Source organism: Phyllobates terribilis, unplaced genomic scaffold (genome assembly GCF_046119375.1).
Source record: "Phyllobates terribilis strain yellow unplaced genomic scaffold, ASM4611937v1 Scaffold_1__5_contigs__length_1240528914, whole genome shotgun sequence".
Classification (NCBI taxonomy): Eukaryota; Metazoa; Chordata; class Amphibia; order Anura; family Dendrobatidae; genus Phyllobates; species Phyllobates terribilis.
Window position 1 is genome coordinate 286,298,922 of NW_027362761.1, and position 23,128 is coordinate 286,322,049.

At 42.3% G+C, this 23,128-nt stretch overlaps 1 protein-coding gene across 3 annotated transcripts in view; it reads left to right on the forward strand.

Annotated features, from left to right (window-relative positions):
• Positions 1-22,873, forward strand: part of LOC141258137 (dehydrogenase/reductase SDR family member 4-like) — a 207,685-nt gene extending 184,812 nt beyond the window's left edge. For 2 of the 3 annotated variants that reach the window (XM_073673146.1, XM_073673156.1), the window contains 3 exons: positions 14,410-14,544; positions 14,716-14,768; positions 22,157-22,871. In XM_073673146.1, the coding sequence (XP_073529247.1) occupies positions 14,410-14,544; positions 14,716-14,768; positions 22,157-22,271 (303 nt within the window). In that variant the 3' untranslated portion in view covers positions 22,272-22,871. Of the gene's footprint in view, positions 1-14,409; positions 14,545-14,715; positions 14,769-22,156 lie in introns of all 3 variants that reach the window. The other variant, XM_073673151.1, reaches the window with a different exon arrangement.
• Positions 22,874-23,128: the final 255 nt, after the last annotated feature.

Consider the following 23,128-nt stretch of genomic DNA (forward strand, 5'->3'; position numbering starts at 1 on the left):
TCGTCACTAGCATCTTCCTCCACCTCCTCTGCTGACCTCATCTCTTGGCTGACTGTGGGTTGACAGTAAGTGGGATCTCCAACCTCATCATCATCACCCTGTGTGTTATCACACCCGTCGTCCTCAGAGCCAACCTGTTCCTGCCCTGACAAAAAACTAAAGTTGTCGCTCCAATCAGGTATTTGAGTCTTATCATCGACTTCCTCATTGTCTCCACCAACAGGAGTTACAGTTTGGGAATGAGGGTCTACATTATGGTCAGAACCTTCTGCGTCTGGTCCTGGATCCGACTCATAAAGATTCTGGGCATCAGTGCAGATCATTTCTTCGTCTGGATTCACAGAAGCGCTGGAGTAGACCTCTGATTCCCAGGCTATAGTATGAGTAAACAGCTCTGCTGACTCAACCATCTGTTCTACCTCATACTCAGACGGGCAGCTGGAGATTTGGGAGCTGTGAGGAAGCAAGTGCGATTTGGGTGACAACTTTGAGGACTGGAGTATTTGTGATGTTGAAGTTGATGTGGAGGAGAGCCCACTTAAAGGAGCACTTGATATCCGTTGAAGCACCTGCTGTTTTTGTGCCTCATCTGGAATTTGTAGCGATTGGCGTGGCCGTAAGAAAGGGATCTTATCACATTGTCCGCTAAAAGAAGTAGACATTTTAGTTTGGCTGGAAGATGGTCTTTCTTCTGCAGATGTTACTGTTGCTTTAACACCTACACCACGGACACAACCTTTTTTCCACTTCCCAACACGCCTATTCCCCTTTACACCAGCAGCAGGCCTTTTTCCACTCATTTTAGTGGTTAACTAATTCACAACTCTGGAGTTGTTTGCACAAAAAAACAATGGATGGTAACCGAGCAGAGCTGAGTGGCCAAACTGTGGTATTAGGCCAAAACTATTGGCTGGGTTAGATGAAGAAAAAAATTATATTCAATTTGCAACCTGATGGAGGTCAGCATAGATGGACTAATACAACAAGTCCCACACACAGCTAGAAGCCCAATATTTTTTCAGAGGTAGATGCAGAAAAAAATATATTCAGTTTTGCAACCTGATGGAGGTCAGTATAGATGGACTAATACAACAAGTCCCACACACAGCTAGAAGCCCAATATTTTTTCAGAGGTAGATGCAGAAAAAAATATATTCAGTTTGCAACCTGATGGAGGTCAGTATAGATGGACTAATACAACAAGTCCCACACACAGCTAGAAGCCCAAATATTTTTTCAGAGGTACTGTAGATGCAGATAAAAATTATTTTTAATTTGCAACCTGATGGAGGTCAGTATAGATGGACTAATAGAGAAAGTCCGACACACTACTAGAAGGCCAAATATTTTTTCAGAGCTAGATGCAGAAAAAAATTATATTCAGTTTGCAACCTGATGGAGGTCAGTATAGATGGACTAATACAACAAGTCCCACACACAGCTAGAAGCCCAATATTTTTTCAAAGGTAGATGCAGAAAAAAATATATTCAGTTTGGAACCTGATGGAGGTCAGTATAGATGGACTAATACAACAAGTCCCACACACAGCTAGAAGCCCAATATTTTTTCAGAGGTAGATGCAGAAAAAAATATATTCAGTTTGCAACCTGATGGAGGTCAGTATAGATGGACTAATACAACAAGTCCCACACACAGCTAGAAGCCCAAATATTTTTTCAGAGGTACTGTAGATGCAGATAACAATTATTTTGAATTTGCAACCTGATGGAGGTCAGTATAGATGGACTAATAGAGAAAGTCCGACACACTGCTAGAAGGCCAAATATTTTTTCAGAGCTAGATGCAGAAAAAAATTATATTCAGTTTGCAACCTGATGGAGGTCAGTATAGATGGACTAATACAACAAGTCCCACACACAGCTAGAAGCCCAATATTTTTTCAGAGGTAAATGCAGAAAAAAATATATTCAGTTTGCAACCTGATGGAGGTCAGTATAGATGGACTAATACAACAAGTCCCACACACAGCTAGAAGCCCAATATTTTTTCAGAGGTAGATGCAGAAAAAAATATATTCAGTTTGCAACCTGATGGAGGTCAGTATAGATGGACTAATACAACAAGTCCCACACACAGCTAGAAGCCCAAATATTTTTTCAGAGGTACTGTAGATGCAGATAAAAATTATTTTGAATTTGCAACCTGATGGAGGTCAGTATAGATGGACTAATAGAGAAAGTCCGACACACTGCTAGAAGGCCAAATATTTTTTCAGAGCTAGATGCAGAAAAAAATTATATTCAGTTTGCAACCTGATGGAGGTCTGTATAGATGGATTAATAGAACAAGACACACACACCTAGAAGCCCAATTTTTTTTCAGAGGTAGATGCAGAAAAAAATATATTCAGTTTGCAACCTGATGGAGGTCAGTATAGATGGACTAATACAACAAGTCCCACACACAGCTAGAAGCCCAAATATTTTTTCAGAGGTACTGTAGATGCAGATAAAAATTATTTTGAATTTGCAACCTGATGGAGGTCAGTATAGATGGACTAATAGAGAAAGTCCGACACACAGCTAGTAGGCCAAATATTTTTTCAGAGGTACTATAGATTCAGATAAAAATTATTTTTAATTTGCAACCTGATGGAGGTCAGTATAGATGGACTAATAGAGAAAGTCCGACACACTACTAGAAGGCCAAATATTTTTTCAGAGCTAGATGCAGAAAAAAATTATATTCAGTTTGCAACCTGATGGAGGTCAGTATAGATGGACTAATACAACAAGTCCCACACACAGCTAGAAGCCCAATATTTTTTCAAAGGTAGATGCAGAAAAAAATATATTCAGTTTGGAACCTGATGGAGGTCAGTATAGATGGACTAATACAACAAGTCCCACACACAGCTAGAAGCCCAATATTTTTTCAGAGGTAGATGCAGAAAAAAATATATTCAGTTTGCAACCTGATGGAGGTCAGTATAGATGGACTAATACAACAAGTCCCACACACAGCTAGAAGCCCAAATATTTTTTCAGAGGTACTGTAGATGCAGATAACAATTATTTTGAATTTGCAACCTGATGGAGGTCAGTATAGATGGACTAATAGAGAAAGTCCGACACACTGCTAGAAGGCCAAATATTTTTTCAGAGCTAGATGCAGAAAAAAATTATATTCAGTTTGCAACCTGATGGAGGTCAGTATAGATGGACTAATACAACAAGTCCCACACACAGCTAGAAGCCCAATATTTTTTCAGAGGTAAATGCAGAAAAAAATATATTCAGTTTGCAACCTGATGGAGGTCAGTATAGATGGACTAATACAACAAGTCCCACACACAGCTAGAAGCCCAATATTTTTTCAGAGGTAGATGCAGAAAAAAATATATTCAGTTTGCAACCTGATGGAGGTCAGTATAGATGGACTAATACAACAAGTCCCACACACAGCTAGAAGCCCAAATATTTTTTCAGAGGTACTGTAGATGCAGATAAAAATTATTTTGAATTTGCAACCTGATGGAGGTCAGTATAGATGGACTAATAGAGAAAGTCCGACACACTGCTAGAAGGCCAAATATTTTTTCAGAGCTAGATGCAGAAAAAAATTATATTCAGTTTGCAACCTGATGGAGGTCTGTATAGATGGATTAATAGAACAAGACACACACACCTAGAAGCCCAATTTTTTTTCAGAGGTAGATGCAGAAAAAAATATATTCAGTTTGCAACCTGATGGAGGTCAGTATAGATGGACTAATACAACAAGTCCCACACACAGCTAGAAGCCCAAATATTTTTTCAGAGGTACTGTAGATGCAGATAAAAATTATTTTGAATTTGCAACCTGATGGAGGTCAGTATAGATGGACTAATAGAGAAAGTCCGACACACAGCTAGTAGGCCAAATATTTTTTCAGAGGTACTATAGATTCAGATAAAAATTATTTTTAATTTGCAACCTGATGGAGGTCAGTATAGATGGACTAATAGAGAAAGTCCGACACACTACTAGAAGGCCAAATATTTTTTCAGAGCTAGATGCAGAAAAAAAATATATTCAGTTTGCAACCTGATGGAGGTCAGTATAGATGGACTAATACAACAAGTCCCACACACAGCTAGAAGCCCAATATTTTTTCAGAGGTAGATGCAGAAAAAGATATATTCAGTTTGCAACCTGATGGAGGTCAGTATAGATGGACTAATACAACAAGTCCCAGACACAGCTAGAAGCCCAAATATTTTTTCAGAGGTACTGTAGATGCAGATAAAAATTATTTTGAATTTGCAACCTGATGGAGGTCAGTATAGATGGACTAATAGAGAAAGTCCGACACACTGCTAGAAGGCCAAATATTTTTTCAGAGCTAGATGCAGAAAAAAATTAGATTTAGTTTGCAACCTGATGGAGGTCAGTATAGATGGACTAATAGAATGATGCTATGCCCAAAAGATTTTACTTCACTAGGTGCAGTAAAAAAATTGGTATTCTATACACAGGTGGTATATCTTGCAACACAGATAGGCTACTCCACTGACTAACACACTCTGCAATAGGCCAAAAAGGATTAGCTTTGCTAGATTCAGCCAAATGCTGTGAAAAAAACTTGCACAGCACTGGCACAGACCTGCCTGGCAAAAACTGATAGGAACTGATGTAACCTAGTCCTGAAAAGGACTCCAATTACAATTAGGCTTTACTCCCACAACCTATCTATTTAAGAGCACAGACCTGCCTGATAAAAGTCGTAGGAAATGCTGTAACCTAGTCCTTAAAAGGACTGCAATCACAACTATTCCCTACTCCCAAGCTATCTGTATATTTGTGCGAAAATTGGCTTGAAATTAACAAGGTATAGCGCACACAGCAACAGCGGTGCCGTCTAACACGCAGCTGCAGCAGTGAGAAAATGGTGGCGACGGGGAAAATGGCTTGGTCTTATAGGGCAAGGACATGTGACATACACTGCCAATGACACATGCCCTTGCTTGTGTGAAAAAAAGCACTTCGCTCCGTGTGTGCGCTGCTGATAGGCTGACAGATTGCACCTCCCCACTGTAAATGCGGGAAAGAGAAAAAAAAATGGAGATCTTCATTGTTCCTGCAGAGATCCATCCCCTGCCCCTCCCCCCACCCCGCTGTACACTCAAACTGCGTATTAACATTAATTTTCATCATTACTGAGAAAAAATCCAGTTATGATTTTGGTGCACGAACAGTTATCGAACATAACCTCGAACAGCCGAATTTTTCTCAAATTGTTCGTGTTCGCCGAACGGCTCGAACACCGCCCAAAACAGCTCGAATTTGAGATTGGCGAACAGTTCGAGTAGAACAACGCTCATCTCTAGTCAGAACATTTTCATCACCTTTCACAATCACCAATGGGACAAGGCAGGGATGTTCTCTGTCCCCTCTCTTATACATCCTAGTGACGGAGCACCTGCTCTCATCAATTCGCCATAACCCCAATATTAGGTGGATTGAGGTGGGAGGCGCCGAGTACAAGTGCTCTCTATTTGCTGATGATGTCCTAGTATATATCACTCAATCACATATATCCATCCATGCTGTTATGGCTGAAATAGATCACTTTGTTACATGGTCAAATTTTAAAATCAATGCAGCGAAGTCTGAGGCCCTCGATGTCTCCCTCCCCAAATCCATATAGGATTCCATCCAGTCCAACTTTCCCTTTGCCTGGCCCTCACAGGGTATCAAATACTTAGGAATTCCTATTCATAGAGACCTCTCCCATCTATGTTATCTTAATTTTGGGCCCTTTATTGAACAACTCCATACAGATCACGGTTGGCAAGTTAGAACTGTAAGATTCACTACGTGAACCACTGGTGTTTTGTGGAAAAGCACATGTACACTGTGCTCCAAATTATTATGCAAAAAGTGTTTAGGACTGATAAGGGAAGAATTTGTTTGTTTGTCAGTTAAACTCATTGATGGTGATGTGTGTCAGGGCTCTTTATATCACTGTAAGCAATTGCAGACACCTGTGCTAATTAGTTTGGCAGGTGTGTCCAATGAAAGGCAAGACTACTTAAGAAGGCTGTCTCACATTATTAAGCAGCCTACATTTTCTGCCAAAATGGGAAAGAAAAAGGATGTGTCGGCTGCTGAGAAGCAACAAATTGTGGAGTGTTTAGGTCAAGGCATGACTACAATCAACATTGTGCGATGATCAGGATGAAGTGTCATGGCAATCAAGAAGTATGTAGCTGATTCACAGTACACACGTGTGCGTGCTGATAAGGGCAAATTGAGGACTCTTTCCTACAGGCAATTACGTCAGGTTGAAAGAGCAGCGGCAAAAAAGCCTTGTCATAGCAGCAGACAAGTTTTTGAAGCTGCTGGTGCCTCCAACGTCCCCCGAACAACAAGATGCAGGGTCCTTCAGAGGTTTGCAGCTGTGCATACGCCATCCTGTCGACCTCCTCTATCCACTTCACACAAGCAGAAACGGCTCCAGTGGGCCAAACATTACATGAAGACTGATTTCAAAACTGTTTTGTTCACGGATGAGTGCCGTGCAGCGCTCGATGGTCCAGATGGATGGAGTGGAGGATGGCTGGTTGAAGGACACCCCACGCAAACACGGCTACAGCGCCAACAAGGAGGAGGTGGAGTAATGTTTTGGGCTGGAATCATGGGGAGAGAGATTGTCGGCCCCTTTAGGATCCCTGAAGGCGCTAAATATGAACTCCATAATGTATGTGGATTTTCTCAAACAGCACTTCCTGCCATGGTTCAAGAAGAAGAACCGTGTATTTCACAGCAAGATCATTTTTTTGCATGATAATGCACCATCTCATGCTGCACATAAAACATCTGCATCTCTGGCTGATATGGGCATAAAAGGGGACAAACTTATGGTGTGACCCCCATGCTCCCCTGACCTCTACCCCATTCAGAACCTTTGGAGCATCATTAAAAGGAGTGTCTATGATGGCGGGAGGCAGTTCACATCTAAGCAACAGCTCTGGGAGGGTATTCTGTCCTCATGCAAAACAATTGAAGCAGAAACCATCCAAAACCTGACAAATTCAATGGACGAGAGAGTTCAGAAGCTCCTTTCGAACAAGGGGTCCTATGTGAAAATGTAACATCACCTAGAATAAAGTTTTGAGTTGAAAACTGTTTGATTTCAGTTTCTAACAACCTGCTAACGCTTATAATTTCAAAAATGACCATTTTTTTGGTCTTTATTAAAATGAAAAGGTTGATCGAAAAGTTTGGGGGATCTAAGAGTGTGGCAACCCAGTAGTCATGATTACTTCGAATTCTGACAATATGAGGGTCATGCTGCAGGTAGTGCAGCAAGAAGGCACTTATGTGTCTTGCGCATCTCGGAGCCCCAAAATTATTTTCCGGGCTAGATGCAGCTAAAAATTATTATTAATTTTAAATCTGGTGAAGCTTTAGTATAGATGGCCTAATAGGATCAGTGCTGCAGACTGCTACAAAGCCCAAATTATTTTCCAGTCAAGATACAGATAAAGATGATTAGTAATTTTAAATCTGGTGGAGCTTATTATAGATGGCCTAATAGAATCAGTGCTGCACACTGCTACAAAGCCCAAATTATTTTCCATCCAAGATACAGATAAACATGATTAGTAATTTGAAAGCTTAAAACGGTTGGTAGGGTGATTTTAACCAATCATCAAGCTTTTACTCTCCCCAGGATGACACAGGGGTAGAAAAGTCGTTTCGGATCCATGATTTGTTCATCTTTATGAACGTGAGTCTGTCTACATTATCAGTGGAGAGCCGCGTGCGCTTATCTGTCAGCACACCACCAGCAGCGCTGAACACACGTTCAGACAGAACGCTGGCTGCGGGGCATGACAAGATCTCCAAGGCGTAAGTGGCTAGCTCCGGCCATTTATCCAGATTGGAAGCCCAAAAAGAGCAAGGGTCCAGTGACACAGTCATGGCTTCAATGTTTACTTGGAGATACTCCTGTACCATCGTCTCTAGGCGTTGACTATGTGTCAGACTTCTTGTCTCCTGTGGCCTTGCAAAGGATGGGCTAAAAAAGTGGTGAAATGATTCCGCAAAATTGATGTTACCAGCAGATACTGTGGTTCTGTTACGGTTTGAGTGCTGAACACTTGACGGTCCCATGGTTGGCAAGTTGGAACTGTGAGATTCACTACGTGCACCACTGGTATTTTGTGGAAAAGCACATGTAAGATTCTGCAACAGTCTCTGCTGATACTCCTGCATGCGTGCATCCCTTTCTATGGCAGGAATAATTTCTGCAAATTTACTTTTGTACCGGGGATCTAACAGTGTGGCAACCCAGTAGTCAGGATTATTTCTAATTCTCACAATTCGAGGGTCATGTTGCAGGTAGTGCAGCAAGAAGGCACTCATGTGTGTTGCGCATCCAGGAGCACCAAGTCCCTGTTGTGTTGGTGGCGAGGTAACAATCATGCTTCCTTCCTCTGTCCTCTCCCCCCAACCTCGCGCAACAGAAATGTGATCAAGGTCTCCCTCATCTGATGAGTCTTCCATCAGTTCGTCCTCCACTTCTTCCTGGGCTCCTGCACCTTCCTCACTAGTTTGGCTGCTACCATGCGCCCTGGTAAAACCATCTCCCCCACCCTCACATGCCTGCCGCCTTGGTGCTGCCGACCGTCTGGACCTTGCAGATGTTAGCCCTTCCGCATACAACTCCTCCTCCTCTACTTCCTCCACCCCCTCTTGTGCCACCACCTGACTCCGAATTCTGTTTAACATGTGCTCCAGCATGTAAATCACCGGAATAGTCATGCTGATAATGGCATCGTCAGCACTAAACATCTTCGTCGCCATTTCAAAACTGTGCAGAAGGGTGCATAGGTCCCTGATCTGAGACCACTCCTCCAGCGTGATTTGCCCACCTCTGGATCTCGTTGGCCCAGGCTATACGTCAGAACGTATTGCACCAGGGCTTGTCGGTGCTGCCACAGTCGCTGCAACATGTGCAGAGTTGAATTCCACCGGGTAGGCACATCGCATTTTAGCCGGTGAAGTGGCAGGCCCAACGAATTCTGTAGAGATGTAAGTCGCTGAGCTGCCGGATGCGAACGGCGGAAGTGAGCACACAGCGACCGTTCCCTCTGCAGAAGGCCATCTAGTCTGGGATAGTGGGCTAAAAATTGCTGGACAACCAGGTTCAACACGTGAGCCATACAAGGCACGTGAGTGACATTGCCCCGGCGAAGGGCCGCACCCAGGTTTGCAGCATTGTCGCACACGGCCTTCCCTGGTTTCAGGTCCAGTGGAGACAACCATTCATGAAATTGGTTCTCCAGAGCTGACCACAACTCCTCAGCTGTGTGACTCACATTTCCCAGACATTTCAATGTAAAAACCGCCTGATGACGTTGAGCCCTACTGCCAGCATAGTAAGGAGGTGTGCAGGATCCCTTCTGTGCAGTTAGAAAGCTTGTGGCATGACCAGACAGGCTTTGGGTGCAGGTGGAAGACCGAGAGGAGGTTGAGGAGGCAGAAGCAGTGGAGGAACTTTGACATAAAGAGGATTGACGCACAACTCGTGGGGACGGCAAGACTTGGACAGCAGCCCCTTGTCCTGCTGTCACCATAGTGACCCAGTGCCCATTCAGCGACTTGTAACGCCCCTGTCCATGCCTACTCATCCAAGTGTCTGTGGTAAAATGCACCCTGTCACACACAGAGTTTCTCAAAGAAGCGGTGATGTTGTGTGCGACATGCTGGTGGAGCGCAGGCACACCTTTCTTTGAGAAGTAGTGCCGACTGGGCATCTGGTACTGGGGCACTGCGACGGACATAAGGTCTCGAAAATCCTCTGTGTCCACCAGGCGGAAAGGCAGCATTTCTGTAGCCAAGAGCTTGCAGATGGTGAAATTCAACCTCTTAGCTTTCTCATGGCTAGGAGGAAATGGTCTTTTACTTGTCCACATCTGAGGGACCGAGGGCTGGCTATTGTGCTTAGACGGGGTTGATAAGGGTGTCCCCGGCAAACTGCCGGTCTGTGAGGAAGATGCAGGCGGACATGTTAGGTTGCCTTGATCCAAAGGTGGTGCTATCGATGTCGGACAGCGCTCAACACCAGCTGGTGTTACCACCTCCAAAGAAAATGATGACCTGCCAATCACGCTGGCTGTTGCGGGTAAAGAGGTGGCAGGTCTGCGCCCCAAAACAGGTGTGACTGCTGTCCCCCCAGTCACAGAGGATGAAGAGGCCGCGGATGCACAAGATATGGCAGACGGTGGTTGGCCCGGCCGGCTAGGCCACATTGTAGCACACTGAGCTTCCCACTGCAACTTATGCTTCATGTCCAAGTGCCGGTTCATGCATGAAGTACTCAAACTATGTATTTTTTGGCCTCTACTTAGCTTTTGCTGACAAATGTTACAGATAACACGAGTTGGGTCATCTTTATCGTTCTGAAAAAATGCCCAGGCTATGCAAGGCTTAGCACCCATGCGACCTGAAGAGCCACCACGACTTGTGGTGAGAGGCAGAGTTGTGTTTGAGGATGCAGTTGTTGACGTGCTTCCAGTACTACGTCTCTGTCCAGGAAGGCGCAACCTGACCTCGTCGTCACTAGCATCTTCCTCCACCTCCTCTGCTGACCTCATCTCTTGGCTGACTGTGGGTTGACAGTAAGTGGGATCTCCAACCTCATCATCATCACCCTGTGCGTTATCACACCCGTCGTCCTCAGAGCCAACCTGTTCCTGCCCTGACAAACAACTAAAGTTGTCGCTCCAATCAGGTATTTGAGTCTTATCATCGTCTTCCTCATTGTCTCCACCAACAGGAGTTACAGTTTGGGAATGAGGGTCTACATTATGGTCAGAACCTTCTGCGTCTGGTCCTGGATCCGACTCATAAAGATTCTGGGCATCAGTGCAGATCATTTCCTCGTATGGATTCACAGAAGCGCTGGAGTCGACCTCTGATTCCCAGGCTATAGTATGAGTAAACAGCTCTGCAGACTCAACCATCTGTTCTACCTCATACTCAGACGAGCAGCTGGAGATTTCGGAGCTGTGAGGAAGCAAGTGCGATTGGGGTGACACCTTTGAGGACTGGAGTATTTGTGATGTTGAAGTTGATGTGGAGGAGAGCCCACTTAAAGGAGCACTTGATATCCGTTGAAGCACCTGCTGTTTTTGTGCCTCATCTGGAATTTGTAGCGATTGGCGTGGCCGTAAGAAAGGGATCTTATCACATTGTCCGCTAAAAGAAGTAGACATTTTAGTTCAGCTGGAAGATGGTCTTTCTTCTGCAGATGTTACTGTTGCTTTAACACCTACCCCACGGACACAACCTTTTTTCCCCTTCCCAACACGCCTATTCCCCTTTCCACCAGCAGCAGGCCTTTTTCCACTCATTTTGGTGGTTAACTAATTCACAACTCTGGAGTTGTTTGCACAAAAAAACAATGGATGGGAACCGAGCAGAGCTGAGTGGCCAAACTGTGGTATTAGGCCAAAACTATTGGCTGGGTTAGATGCAGAAAAAAATTATATTCAATTTGCAACCTGATGGAGGTCAGTATAGATGGACTAATAGAACAAGTCCCACACACAGCTAGAAGCCCAAATATTTTTTCAGAGGTAGATGCAGAAAAAAATTTTATTCAGTTTGCAACCTGATGGAGGTCTGTATAGATGGATTAATAGAACAAGTCCCACACACAGCTACAAGCCCAATATTTTTTCAGAGGTAGATGCAGAAAAAAAATATATTCAGTTTGCAACCTGATGGAGGTCAGTATAGATGGACTAATAGAGAAAGTCCCACACACTGCTAGAAGGCCAAATATTTTTTCAGAGTTAGATGCAGAAAAAAATTATATTCAGTTTGCAACCTGATGGAGGTCTGTATAGATGGATTAATAGAACAAGTCCCACACGCAGCTAGAAGCCCAATATTTTTTCAGAGGTAGATGCAGAAAAAAATATATTCAGTTTGCAACCTGATGGAGGTCAGTATAGATGGACTAATACAACAAGTCCCACACACAGCTAGAAGCCCAATATTTTTTCAGAGGTAGATGCAGAAAAAAATAAATTCAGTTTGCAACCTGATGGAGGTCTGTATAGATGGATTAATAGAACAAGTCCCACACACAGCTAGAAGCCCAATATTTTTTCAGAGGTAGATGCAGAAAAAAATATATTCAGTTTGCAACCTGATGGAGGTCAGTATAGATGGACTAATACAAAAAGTCCCACACACAGCTAGAAGCCCAATATTTTTTCAGAGGTAGATGCAGAAAAAAATATATTCAGTTTGCAACCTGATGGAGGTCTGTATAGATGGATTAATAGAACAAGTCCCACACACAGCTACAAGCCCAATATTTTTTCAGAGGTAGATGCAGAAAAAAAATATATTCAGTTTGCAACCTGATGGAGGTCAGTATAGATGGACTAATAGAGAAAGTCCCACACACTGCTAGAAGGCCAAATATTTTTTCAGAGCTAGATGCAGACAAAAAATTATTTTGAATTTGCAACCTGATGGAGGTCAGTATAGGTGGACTAATAGAACAAGTCCCACACACTGCTAGAAGGCCAAATATTTTTTCATAGCTAGATGCAGAAAAAAATTATATTCATTTTGCAACCTGATGGAGGTCTGTATAGATGGATTAATAGAACAAGTCCCACACACAGCTAGAAGCCCAATATTTTTTCAGAGGTAGATGCAGAAAAAAATATATTCAATTTGCAGCCTGATGGAGGTCAGTATAGATGGAGTAATACAGCTAGATGCAGACAAAAAATTATTTTGAATTTGCAACCTGATGGAGGTCAGTATAGGTGGACTAATAGAACAAGTCCCACACACTGCTAGAAGGCCAAATATTTTTTCAGAGGTAGATGCAGAAAAAAATATATTCAGTTTGCAACCTGATGGAGGTCTGTATAGATGGATTAATAGAACAAGTCCCACACAAAGCTAGAAGCCCAATATTTTTTCAGAGGTAGATGCAGAAAAAAATATATTCAGTTTGCAACCTGATGGAGGTCAGTATAGATGGACTAATACAACAAGTCCCACACACAGCTAGAAGCCCAATATTTTTTCAGAGCTAGATGCAGAAAAAAATTATATTCAATTTGCAACCTGATGGAGGTCAGTATAGATGGACTAATAGAATGATGCTATGCCCAAAAGATTTTACTTCACTAGGTGCAGTAAAAAAATTGGTATTCTATACACAGGTGGTATATCTTGCAACACAGATAGGCTACTCCACTGACTAACACACTCTGCAATAGGCCAAAAAGGATTAGCTTTGCTAGATTCAGCCAAATGCTGTGAAAAAAAACTTGCACAGCACTGGCACAGACCTGCATGGAAAAAACTGATAGGAACTGATGTAACCTAGTCCTGAAAAGGACTCCAATTACAATTAGTCTTTACTCCCACAATCTATCTATTTAAGAGCACAGACCTGCCTGATAAAAGTCGTAGGAAATGCTGTAACCTAGTCCTTAAAAGGACTGCAATCACAACTATTCCCTACTCCCAAGCTATCTGTAGATTTGTGCGAAAATTGGCTTGAAATTAACAAGGTATAGCGCACACAGCAACAGCGGTGCCGTCTAACACGCAGCTGCAGCAGTGAGAAAATGGTGGCGACAGGGAAAATGGCTTGGTCTTATAGGGCAAGGACATGTGACATACACTGCCAATGACACATGCCCTTGCTTGTGTGAAAAAAAGCACTTCACTCCGTGTGTGCGCTGCTGATAGGCTGACAGATTGCACCTCCCCACTGTAATTGCGGGAAAGAGAAAAAAAAATGGAGATCTTCATTGTTCCTGCAGAGATCCATCCCCTGCCCCTCCCCCCACCCCGCTGTACACTCAAACTGCCTATTAACATTAATTTTCATCATTACTGAGAAAAAATCCAGTTATGATTTTGGTGCACGAGCAGTTATCGAACATAACCTCGAACAGCCGAATTTTTCTCAAATTGTTCGTGTTCGCCGAACGGCTCGAACACCGCCCAAAACAGCTCGAATTTGAGATTGGCGAACAGTTCGAGTAGAACAACGCTCATCTCTAGTACTGAGATACCACAAGTAGGCCACAGAAATATCCTGTGTGCATCACTCTGAAGTACAATGATGTCTCAGTGGCCCACTAAGCAAAGGAGACAACAGAGATGTCACAAATAAGAGGTGATTCGCAGTGCTATGTTCCAGTGGCCACACACTAGCCACATGGCTTCCTGACCAGAGTTCTGCGAGACATCGCCTGTTTTTTGGAAAATTTCATAAAATCATCCTTAATACCTAATTAAGATAAATAACAGCACTTTAATAAAGTGAAGATTAATCCTATTTGGTGGTGTTATGATGAGAGAATAAATTCTTTTATGCATTTACTAATTTTGATCTCTATATTTTGTAGGATATTGGGACATACGCACTAACTAAAACAATGCTTCTTGGACTAACAAATGTTATGGCTCAAGCAATGTTGTCTATGAACATCAGAGTGAATGGACTTGCTCTGGGATTAATCAATACGAGCTTCAGCAAAGTGGTTAGTGGATATTTTCTTCAATTATTCTTTTAATGGCCAACCTCAAATGCTGTTGAATAGTGAGTCCAATATGTTTTTAGCAGTGACATTTTAGTGATATTATTGAATTATATTATGTATTTTCTATTTACACAGATGGTATCCTAAAATGCTATGATTTACTTTTCACAGATGTGGAAAACTCCAAATGTGGTATCTTTGTTGGATGCCCTAGGTTTTTACAGGTAAAATACTTTGTTTACTTTTGTAACATATGTAATAAAATCTAAGTAAATTAGTAATTAAATGTCTACTAAGTTGTTGTTTGATTATAATTTGTATTGCTAATATTAGCATCACTCACTACTATAAAAATGAAAACTAATCATGGAATCTGTATCTTATCTACCTTTTTTTAATTAAAAAAAAAATGAGTGTTTGTTTTTGTGGGGAAAAAAAAAAAATCATTGTGTAAAATGATGAAAAGAAATTGTATTTCTGCTAGGACTGCTAAAGTTTTGTTTTTATGATGTGCACTGAGCAGTAAGTTAGCAACTTTATACTTCAGGTAAGTGTGAGTTGTGGCAATGTCAAATTTATATAATGTTGTTTTTCACATTTGTCTTTTTTTATTGTACTGCTTTTATTTGTCATTGACTGAACTGTGTAAAGGTACCGTCACACTTAGCAACGCTACAGCAATCCCGATCACTATGTGGTCCTGGTAAGATGTCAAACAGTCAGATCTTCCCAACGACGCAGCAACGATACGGTGACCCGTAGCGACCTGTATAACGATGTCGGCGGTCATTGGGACCCTGTCACATAGCAGCTACTCTGACGATCCAGACCTCAATGAGGGACGACTTCTCAGTTCTGAGTAGCCAACGAGGTCGTTGGTAAGGTGTCAAACACACTGATGCACGCTACCCAGCAGGACCTCAACGATCAAAAAATGGTCCAGGCCATTTCGACACGACCAGCGATCTCACAGTAGGAGCCTGGTCGCTGCTACGTGTCAAACGTAGCGAGATCGCTGCTGCCACACACTTGCACACTAGTGAAAAATGAGCACTAAAATGCTCAGGAGCTCGTTGCTCGGGTCGTGCAAATCGTACTGCTCGGATGCTCGACCCGAGCAACAAGCCCAATGTACTGTATGTCTATGGGAAACTCGAGCATTTTTACGGCACCCCCACCCCCCGGAGGTCTGCAGGGGGGCTAAAAATTGCCCAAACTGATGGGAAAAGTGCTCAAATGACATGGGAACATCCTGGGAAAGACCCCTGGAAGCATCTCTGAATCCCAGGTCACTGCTGTGAACAATGTTGTCAGAGTATTATGCCACTTTTACAGACTCACAATAAAACATACAAAAACAAAACCACAAGCTGTAAGGGGCGCAATAAGTGACAAAAAGAAAGCATTTAGAGAACTAAAGCAAGTAGGTAGTGATGAGGCATTAAATAAATATAGAAAATTAAATAAATTCTGTAAAAGCCAAATCAAAGCAGCAAAGATTGAGGCAGAGAGAATCATTGCCAGAGAAAGTAAAAATAACACCAAAATATTCTTTAACTACATAAATAGTAAAAAACTAAAAAATGATAGTGTTGGCCCTCTTAAAAATAGTCTGGGTGAAATGGTGGATGAGGATGAGGAAAAAGCCAATATGCTAAATGATTTTTTTTCAACCGTATTTACACAAGAAAATCGCATGACCGAAAACATGATCAGTGATAACAAAAATTCTCCATTAAATGTCACTTGCTTAACCCAGCAGGAAGTACGGCGGCGTCTAAAAATCACTAAAGTTGACAAATCCCCGGGCCCGGATGGGATACACCCACGAGTACTGCAGGAATTAAGTAACGTCATAGATAGACCATTATTTTTAATCTTTAAAGATTCAATAATAACAGGGTCTGTACCACACGACTGGCGTATAGCAAATGTGGTGCCAATATTCAAAAAGGGGACAAAATTTGAACTTGGCAATTATAGACCAGTAAGCTTAACCTCTACTGTGGGTAAAATCCTGGAGGGATTCCTAAGAGATGCTATACTAGAGTATCTGAAGAAGAATAACCTCATGACCCAATATCAACATGGGTTTACGAGGGACCGTTCCTGTCAAACAAATCTGATTAGTTTTTATGAAGAGGTAAGTTCCGGACTGGACCAAGGAAATGCAGTGGATGTTGTGTATATGGACTTTTCAAAAGCTTTTGATATGGTTCCACACAAAAGGTTGATACATAAAATGAGAACAATTGGGATAGGGGAAAATATATGTATGTGGGTTAAGAATTGGCTCAGTGATAGGAAACAAAGCGTGGTTATTAATGGAAAACACTCAGACTGGGTCTCAGTTAACAGTGGGGTACCACAGGGGTCAGTATTGGGCCCCCTTCTTTTTAAAATATTTATTAATGACCTTGTAGGGGGCATACAGAGTAATATTTCAATGTTTGCAGATGATACTAAACTCTGCAGGGTAATCAATACATAGGAGGACAATTTTATATTACAGGAGGATCTATGTAAACTAGAAACTTGGGCTGATAAATGGCAAATGAGCTTTAATGGGGATAAATGTAAGGTAATGCACTTGGGCAGAGGAAATAAAATGTATAATTATATGCTTAATTGTAAATCACTGGGCAAAACTGTAACTGAAAAAGACCTGGGTGTATTGGTGGACGACAAGCTCACGTTTAGTGGCCAGTGTCAGGCAGCTGCTGCAAAGGCAAATAAAATAATGGGATGCATTAAAAGAGGCATAGATGCTCATGAGGAGAACATAATTTTACCTCTATACAAGTCATTAGTGTGACCACACTTAGAATACTGTGTACAGTTTTGGTCTCCGGTGTATAAGAAAGACATAGCTGAACTAGAGAGGGTGCAGAGAAGAGTGACCAAGGTTATTAGAGTACTGCAATACCAAGACAGGTTATTACACTTGGGGTTATTCACTGTGGAAAAAAGAAGGCTTAGGGGTGATCTTATTACTAAGTACAAGTATATGAGGGGACAGTACAAAGACCTGTCTACTGATCTTTTTACTCTGAGGCCAGAGACGGGGACAAGGGGGCATCTTCTACGTCTGGAGGAAAGAAGGTTTAATCATAATCACAGACGGGGATTCTTTACTGTAAGAGCAGTGAGAGTATGGAACTCTCTGCCGCATGATGTTGTAATGAGTGATTCACTATTAAAATTTAAGAAGGGCATGGATGCCTTTCTTGAAAAGTATAATATTACAGGTTATATATACTAGATTCCTTGATAGGGCGTTGATCCAGGGAACTAGTCTGATTGTCGTATGGAGTCGGGAAGGAATTTTTTTCCCCAATGTGGAGCTTAGTGTTGCCACATGTTTTTTTTTTGCCTTCCTCTGGATCAACATGTTAGGCTATGGGTTGAACTAGATGGACTTAGTCTTCCTTCAACCTTAAAAACTATGTTACTATGTTGCAATGGATTTTCTTGGAAAAAACAACAAGGAACATTCTTTCCAAAGTAATGGCTTGCATAAAAGGCTAAAAAAATAACCCCCCCCCAAAAAACAAAATGCTCCTCCACGCCTCGGGCTATATTCACGCGTAGCGTTTTAATCCGTTTTTGCACTTTTGCATTGCTTTCAATGGTGAAAAATACATTCACCAGTAAGTGTAATTTTAACATTTCACTACCTTATCTGGCCTTGTGGTGTGCGAGACATGATCATACACATTAAGGAGCGGGTCTCCTATACTGTTATTGCGTATGCAATGATTGCAAGGGCTGCAAAAAAATTTGACGCACCCCAATACCCCTTTAAAGAGACATAGAGGAGGGCCTCAGTAAAAAAAAATGTTACCATTGTTAAGGAGTGGGTCTCCTATACTGGTAATGTCCATGCAGGCCATGGCCTCCAAGGCATAGAGAGCCAATTCTTGCCACTTGTCCAGCTTGGATACCCAATAATTAAAAGGCACAGAGGAATCACGGAGGATGTTGGTATGGTCGGCAAGGTACTCCTTCAGCATCTTCTAAAACGTTTCCCTCCTTGTCAGAGTACCCCGCATATCAGGTTCTGGGCGTGGGGAGGGTCTTAGAAAACTGTCCCACCCATTTGAAAAACAGTGTTCCCCTGCCTCTGGTGCATCATATTTGGGTCTCCCTCACCTGTAGTCCTTGGTTGTCTAAGGAACTGTGATCTCTGCCGCCAACGTTTTCAGATGGGAATTTTTTAAATAATTCAGCAACAAGGGCCTTCTGGTACTGCAACATTTTACTAGACCTCTCCGCCATGAGAAGGAGAGATAGAAAGTTCTCCTTGTAGCGTGGGTCTAGAAGTGTGACCAATCAGTACTTACTGTCAGCCAAAATGCATACAATGAGAGGGTCACGGGTAAGGCGGAGGAACATAAGTCATCCATGTGTGCCAGACTGCCACCACCCATGTCTTCCCAGTCCTAACCAAGAGGATGACTGTCAATGCTCTCCTCCTCATCCTCCTTCTTCTCATTCTCCCTTTTCTCAGACCATCCACGCTGAACAGATGGTATGAATGTTGTGTGGGTAGTACCGTCTGTAGTGCAGGAAAAGAGCTCCTGTTCTTCCTCCTTCTCTTCCTCCTTCTCATTATCACCCAATCCACATTGGGATGAGATGAGGCTGGGCTGTGTGGCATCACTATGTATAGTTCCTTGCTCCATCTCATCATGCTGTGCTTGCAATGCATCATCTTTAATTTTGATCAGCGAGCGTTTTAGAAGACAAAGAAGCGGGATGGGGATGCTAATTTTGGCTTCATCGCTATAATTTGAGTCCTCAAAGTTTTGAAGGATGGCACAGATGTCTGACATCCATGCCCACTCATCAATTCTTATGTGAGGGGGCTGACTTGAATAATGACGAGTGTATTGAAGCTGGTATTCAACAACTGCCCTCTGCTACTCACAAATCCTTCCCAACATCTGCAACATAGAGATCCAATACGTGGTGACATTGCACACCAGTCGGTGAGCTGGAAGCTGCAAATGCTGCTGAAGCATGCCAAGGGCAGTGAAATCTGTGGCTGACTTCCGAAAATGGGCACACACATGGCATACTTTGACAAGCAGCTCAGGCAGATCCGGGTAGGTTTTGAGAAACTGCTGAACCACTAGGTTGAGCACATGGGCCAGGCATGGTACGTGTGCGAGGTTGCCTAGCTTCAGTGCCTCCACCAGGTTACGGCCATTGTCACACATGACCATGCCTGGCTGTGGGTTCAGGGGTCACAGCCACAGATCTGCCTGCTCTGTTACAGCTGTCAACAACTCTTCAGCGGTTTGTCCCCTATGCATATTAGCTTCAGCAGTGCCTGTTGCCACTTGGTGGAGGCAGATCTGCAGTGCTTCCAGCTTACAACTCATGTGGTCATTTCAGAGATGGAGGCTGAAGAGGAGGAGGTGCAGGAGCTGTAGAATGTGGGGGCAACCCTGATTGACTCAGGACCCGCAATCCTCGGCTTCAGGAGGACGTGTTCTGTCTCAGGGTCCGACTGTTTCCCGACTTCCACAATTTTAACCCAGTATGCTGTCAGTGAAATGTACCGTTCCTGGCCACAAACACTTGTCCACGTGTCAGTGGTTAGGTGATCCTTCCCAGTAACTGCATTTGTGAGGGTATGGGAACTGTTCTAGGACCCATGCTTTTATAAGGTGGGGACAGCACATCGGGAGAAATAGTGGCTGTTGGGGATCAAATACCAAGGGACAGTCGCCACCATGAGGTTGTGGAAAGCTTCCCCCTGCACGAGCTTAAAAGGTAATATTTCTAGCGCCAGCAGTCGAGAAATGTGGCAGTTTAGTATTGTGGCCTGTGGGTGGGTGGCTGTGTATTTGGGTTTGCATTCCAAAGAATGAACGTAGGGGCAACAGAATGCTGCACTGGGGCAAGTACGTGAACATGGTTGCTGACGGTAATGGTTGCAAGTGTGCAACGACAGTTGCAGGGTGGAAGGCATTCTTCACCTGTATCATGGACGGATGCAGTGGTGTCTCCCACAGATACTGATTCTGGACCCTGATGTTCGGTCCAACAACTTGGATGCTTTGCTGTCATGTGCTTGAGCATGCTGGTGATGGTCAGGCTGGTAGTTTTGCTGCTGATGCTGGCTTGGCAGATGTTGCATATGGCCTTTTTTGGGTTAATTGGACAGTCTTTAAAAAAGAGCCAGACTCAGGAAGACCTAGCAATTGAAATGGCAACTTCCCTGGTGATTCCCTATTGGTGTTTTGGGGAACAGTTGCATGTTTTATTGTCAGTCCGTAAAAGTGGCGTAATACTCTGATAACATTGTTCACAGCAGTGACCTAAGAATCCGAGATGCTTCCAGGGGTCTTCCCCATGCTGTTCCCATATCATTTGAGCACTGTTCCCATCGATTTAGCAAATTTTTAGGCCCCCTCCAGACCTCCGGGGAGGGGCTGCCAGAAAAATGCTCGTGTTTCCCATTAACTTACATTGGGTTCGTTGCTTGGATTGCTCGGGTCGAGCACCCAAGCATTACGATTTGCTCGACCTGAGCAACGAGCACCCAAGCATTTTAGTGCTCGCTCATCTCTACATTCTAAAAATAGAAAACATCATGTTACAGCTGACAAGGTTCTACTGATGTTATTTACAGCATCATTATAAGGCCATGGCCCCACTATCAGTATTTGGTCAGTATTCGGTCAGTATTTTTTCTCATGAGTGGGAGCCAAAACCATATGAGGAAAAATCAGAGAAAAGGTGTAATAGAAACATGTGCACCAATTCTGCATTTATCACCACTCCTGCTTTTGGCTCCCACTCCTGAGAAACAATACTGACCCAATTCTGACCAAATACTGATAGTGGGTTCGTGGCCTAAGCTTGCTAAAGTAAAGCAAAGCGGGCAAAATAACGGCACTTTAGATTGACATGTATATAAAAAGAAGCAAATAAAAATGTCTCTAGGCCATTCCAAGAAAAATATTGAAATTTGAGAGTCCTCAGTGGTTGATACCTTTTTTAATGGCTAACTGAGAAGACTACAATAAATTGCAAGCTTTCGAGACTACTCTGGTCTGTTCATCAGGCAAAGAATAACACAATCTGAAGAGTCACATATTTATACACAAAAGGACATAGAATAGTGCAGTAAATAAGAGAAGTGACATGAAGTAGAACTATCAATATGGGAAGGGGAAAAACAGTTGTGGCCGTAAATATTGAAGCAATTGCCACAACTGTTTTCTCCATGTCACAATTCTGTGTCCTGTTGTGTATAAATATGTGACTCTTCAGATTTTGTGTTACTCTATGCCTGATGAAGAGACCTGAGTAGTCTCGACAGCTTGCTATTTGTTACCATCTTTTCTGTTAGCCATTAAAAGGAATCAACCACTGAGGACTCTCAAATCTTAATATGTTTCTATCTACTGGCTAACATGGTAAAAATATTTATTTTTTCTAGGCCAATCCAAAAATTGTATCCATACTCATGTCTATTACTGTATATTACAGATGTCACTACTTATTGTCCATTTGTACTCTTCTTTTCATATGAGATCTAATATTACCAAATTATTATTATCATTATTTTAATTACTATTTAATTACTGTTTTTCAGGCTTGGTGAACCAGAGGACTGTGGTGGTATAGCATCCTTTTTATGTTCTGAAGATGCTTTGTATATCAATGGAGAAAACATTGGTGTGACAGGTGGACTACGAGGGAGGCTCTGATCTGCTAGATAAGATACACTGAACAGATATTCATTATTTTATATTACTAAAATTCATTAAAAGGAAAAATTTTCATTTTTTTCTTTCAAATATTCATTTTAACCTTTAGTTTTTTTTTTCTAAAGCATTATTTTTCACATATAATGTCATTTTTAAAATTGTCTTTAGCATATACACTTATTAGACAGTTTATGAATATCTGGTTAACCTCAAAAAAGCAGGTTTTGCTTGCTTTTTGCTTGTTTCTTTGCTGTATTTTTGTCACTGTCCTTTCGTCTCTTTACGTATGTTGATAAAGTTTAGCGGAAAAAAAAATTGCCTATTCAATTCATCTGGTTTTGGCCCAAAAACGCAGAAAAACCTGATACTTTACTTTTTGCAGCGTTTTTTCAGCATTTTTGTCACTGCCCATTACTTTCAATGGGTGAAAAACGCTGCAAAACTGCTGAAAAAATGCTGATAGAAGTGACATGCTCTATTGTGGAAAAAAACACGCAAAGCACAAAATACCGATGACAAAAAAAATGTGTGTGCATGAAATTTCTGAAATCTCACAGACTTTGCTTGTACTGTAAAACGCAGCTGAAAATTTGCATTAAAAAACGCTGAAAAAATACTTTTCCTCTGATTGTTCCATTCCTGATTTTGTCTTACAAATACATTCTCTGCTATGTGCAAGGTTCTGGACAATCTCTCTAGATAATCCTATGTCCTATAAGTGTCACCAGGTTTGAAAGCGGTTTTCCCACGAACAAAAGTTCATTTTAAAAATTGTCTATGTCTGACCATGTACAGAACATACCACATCTCCTGGGCATATGAGGAAGCAAAAGACATTACAGACATTACAGCACGGG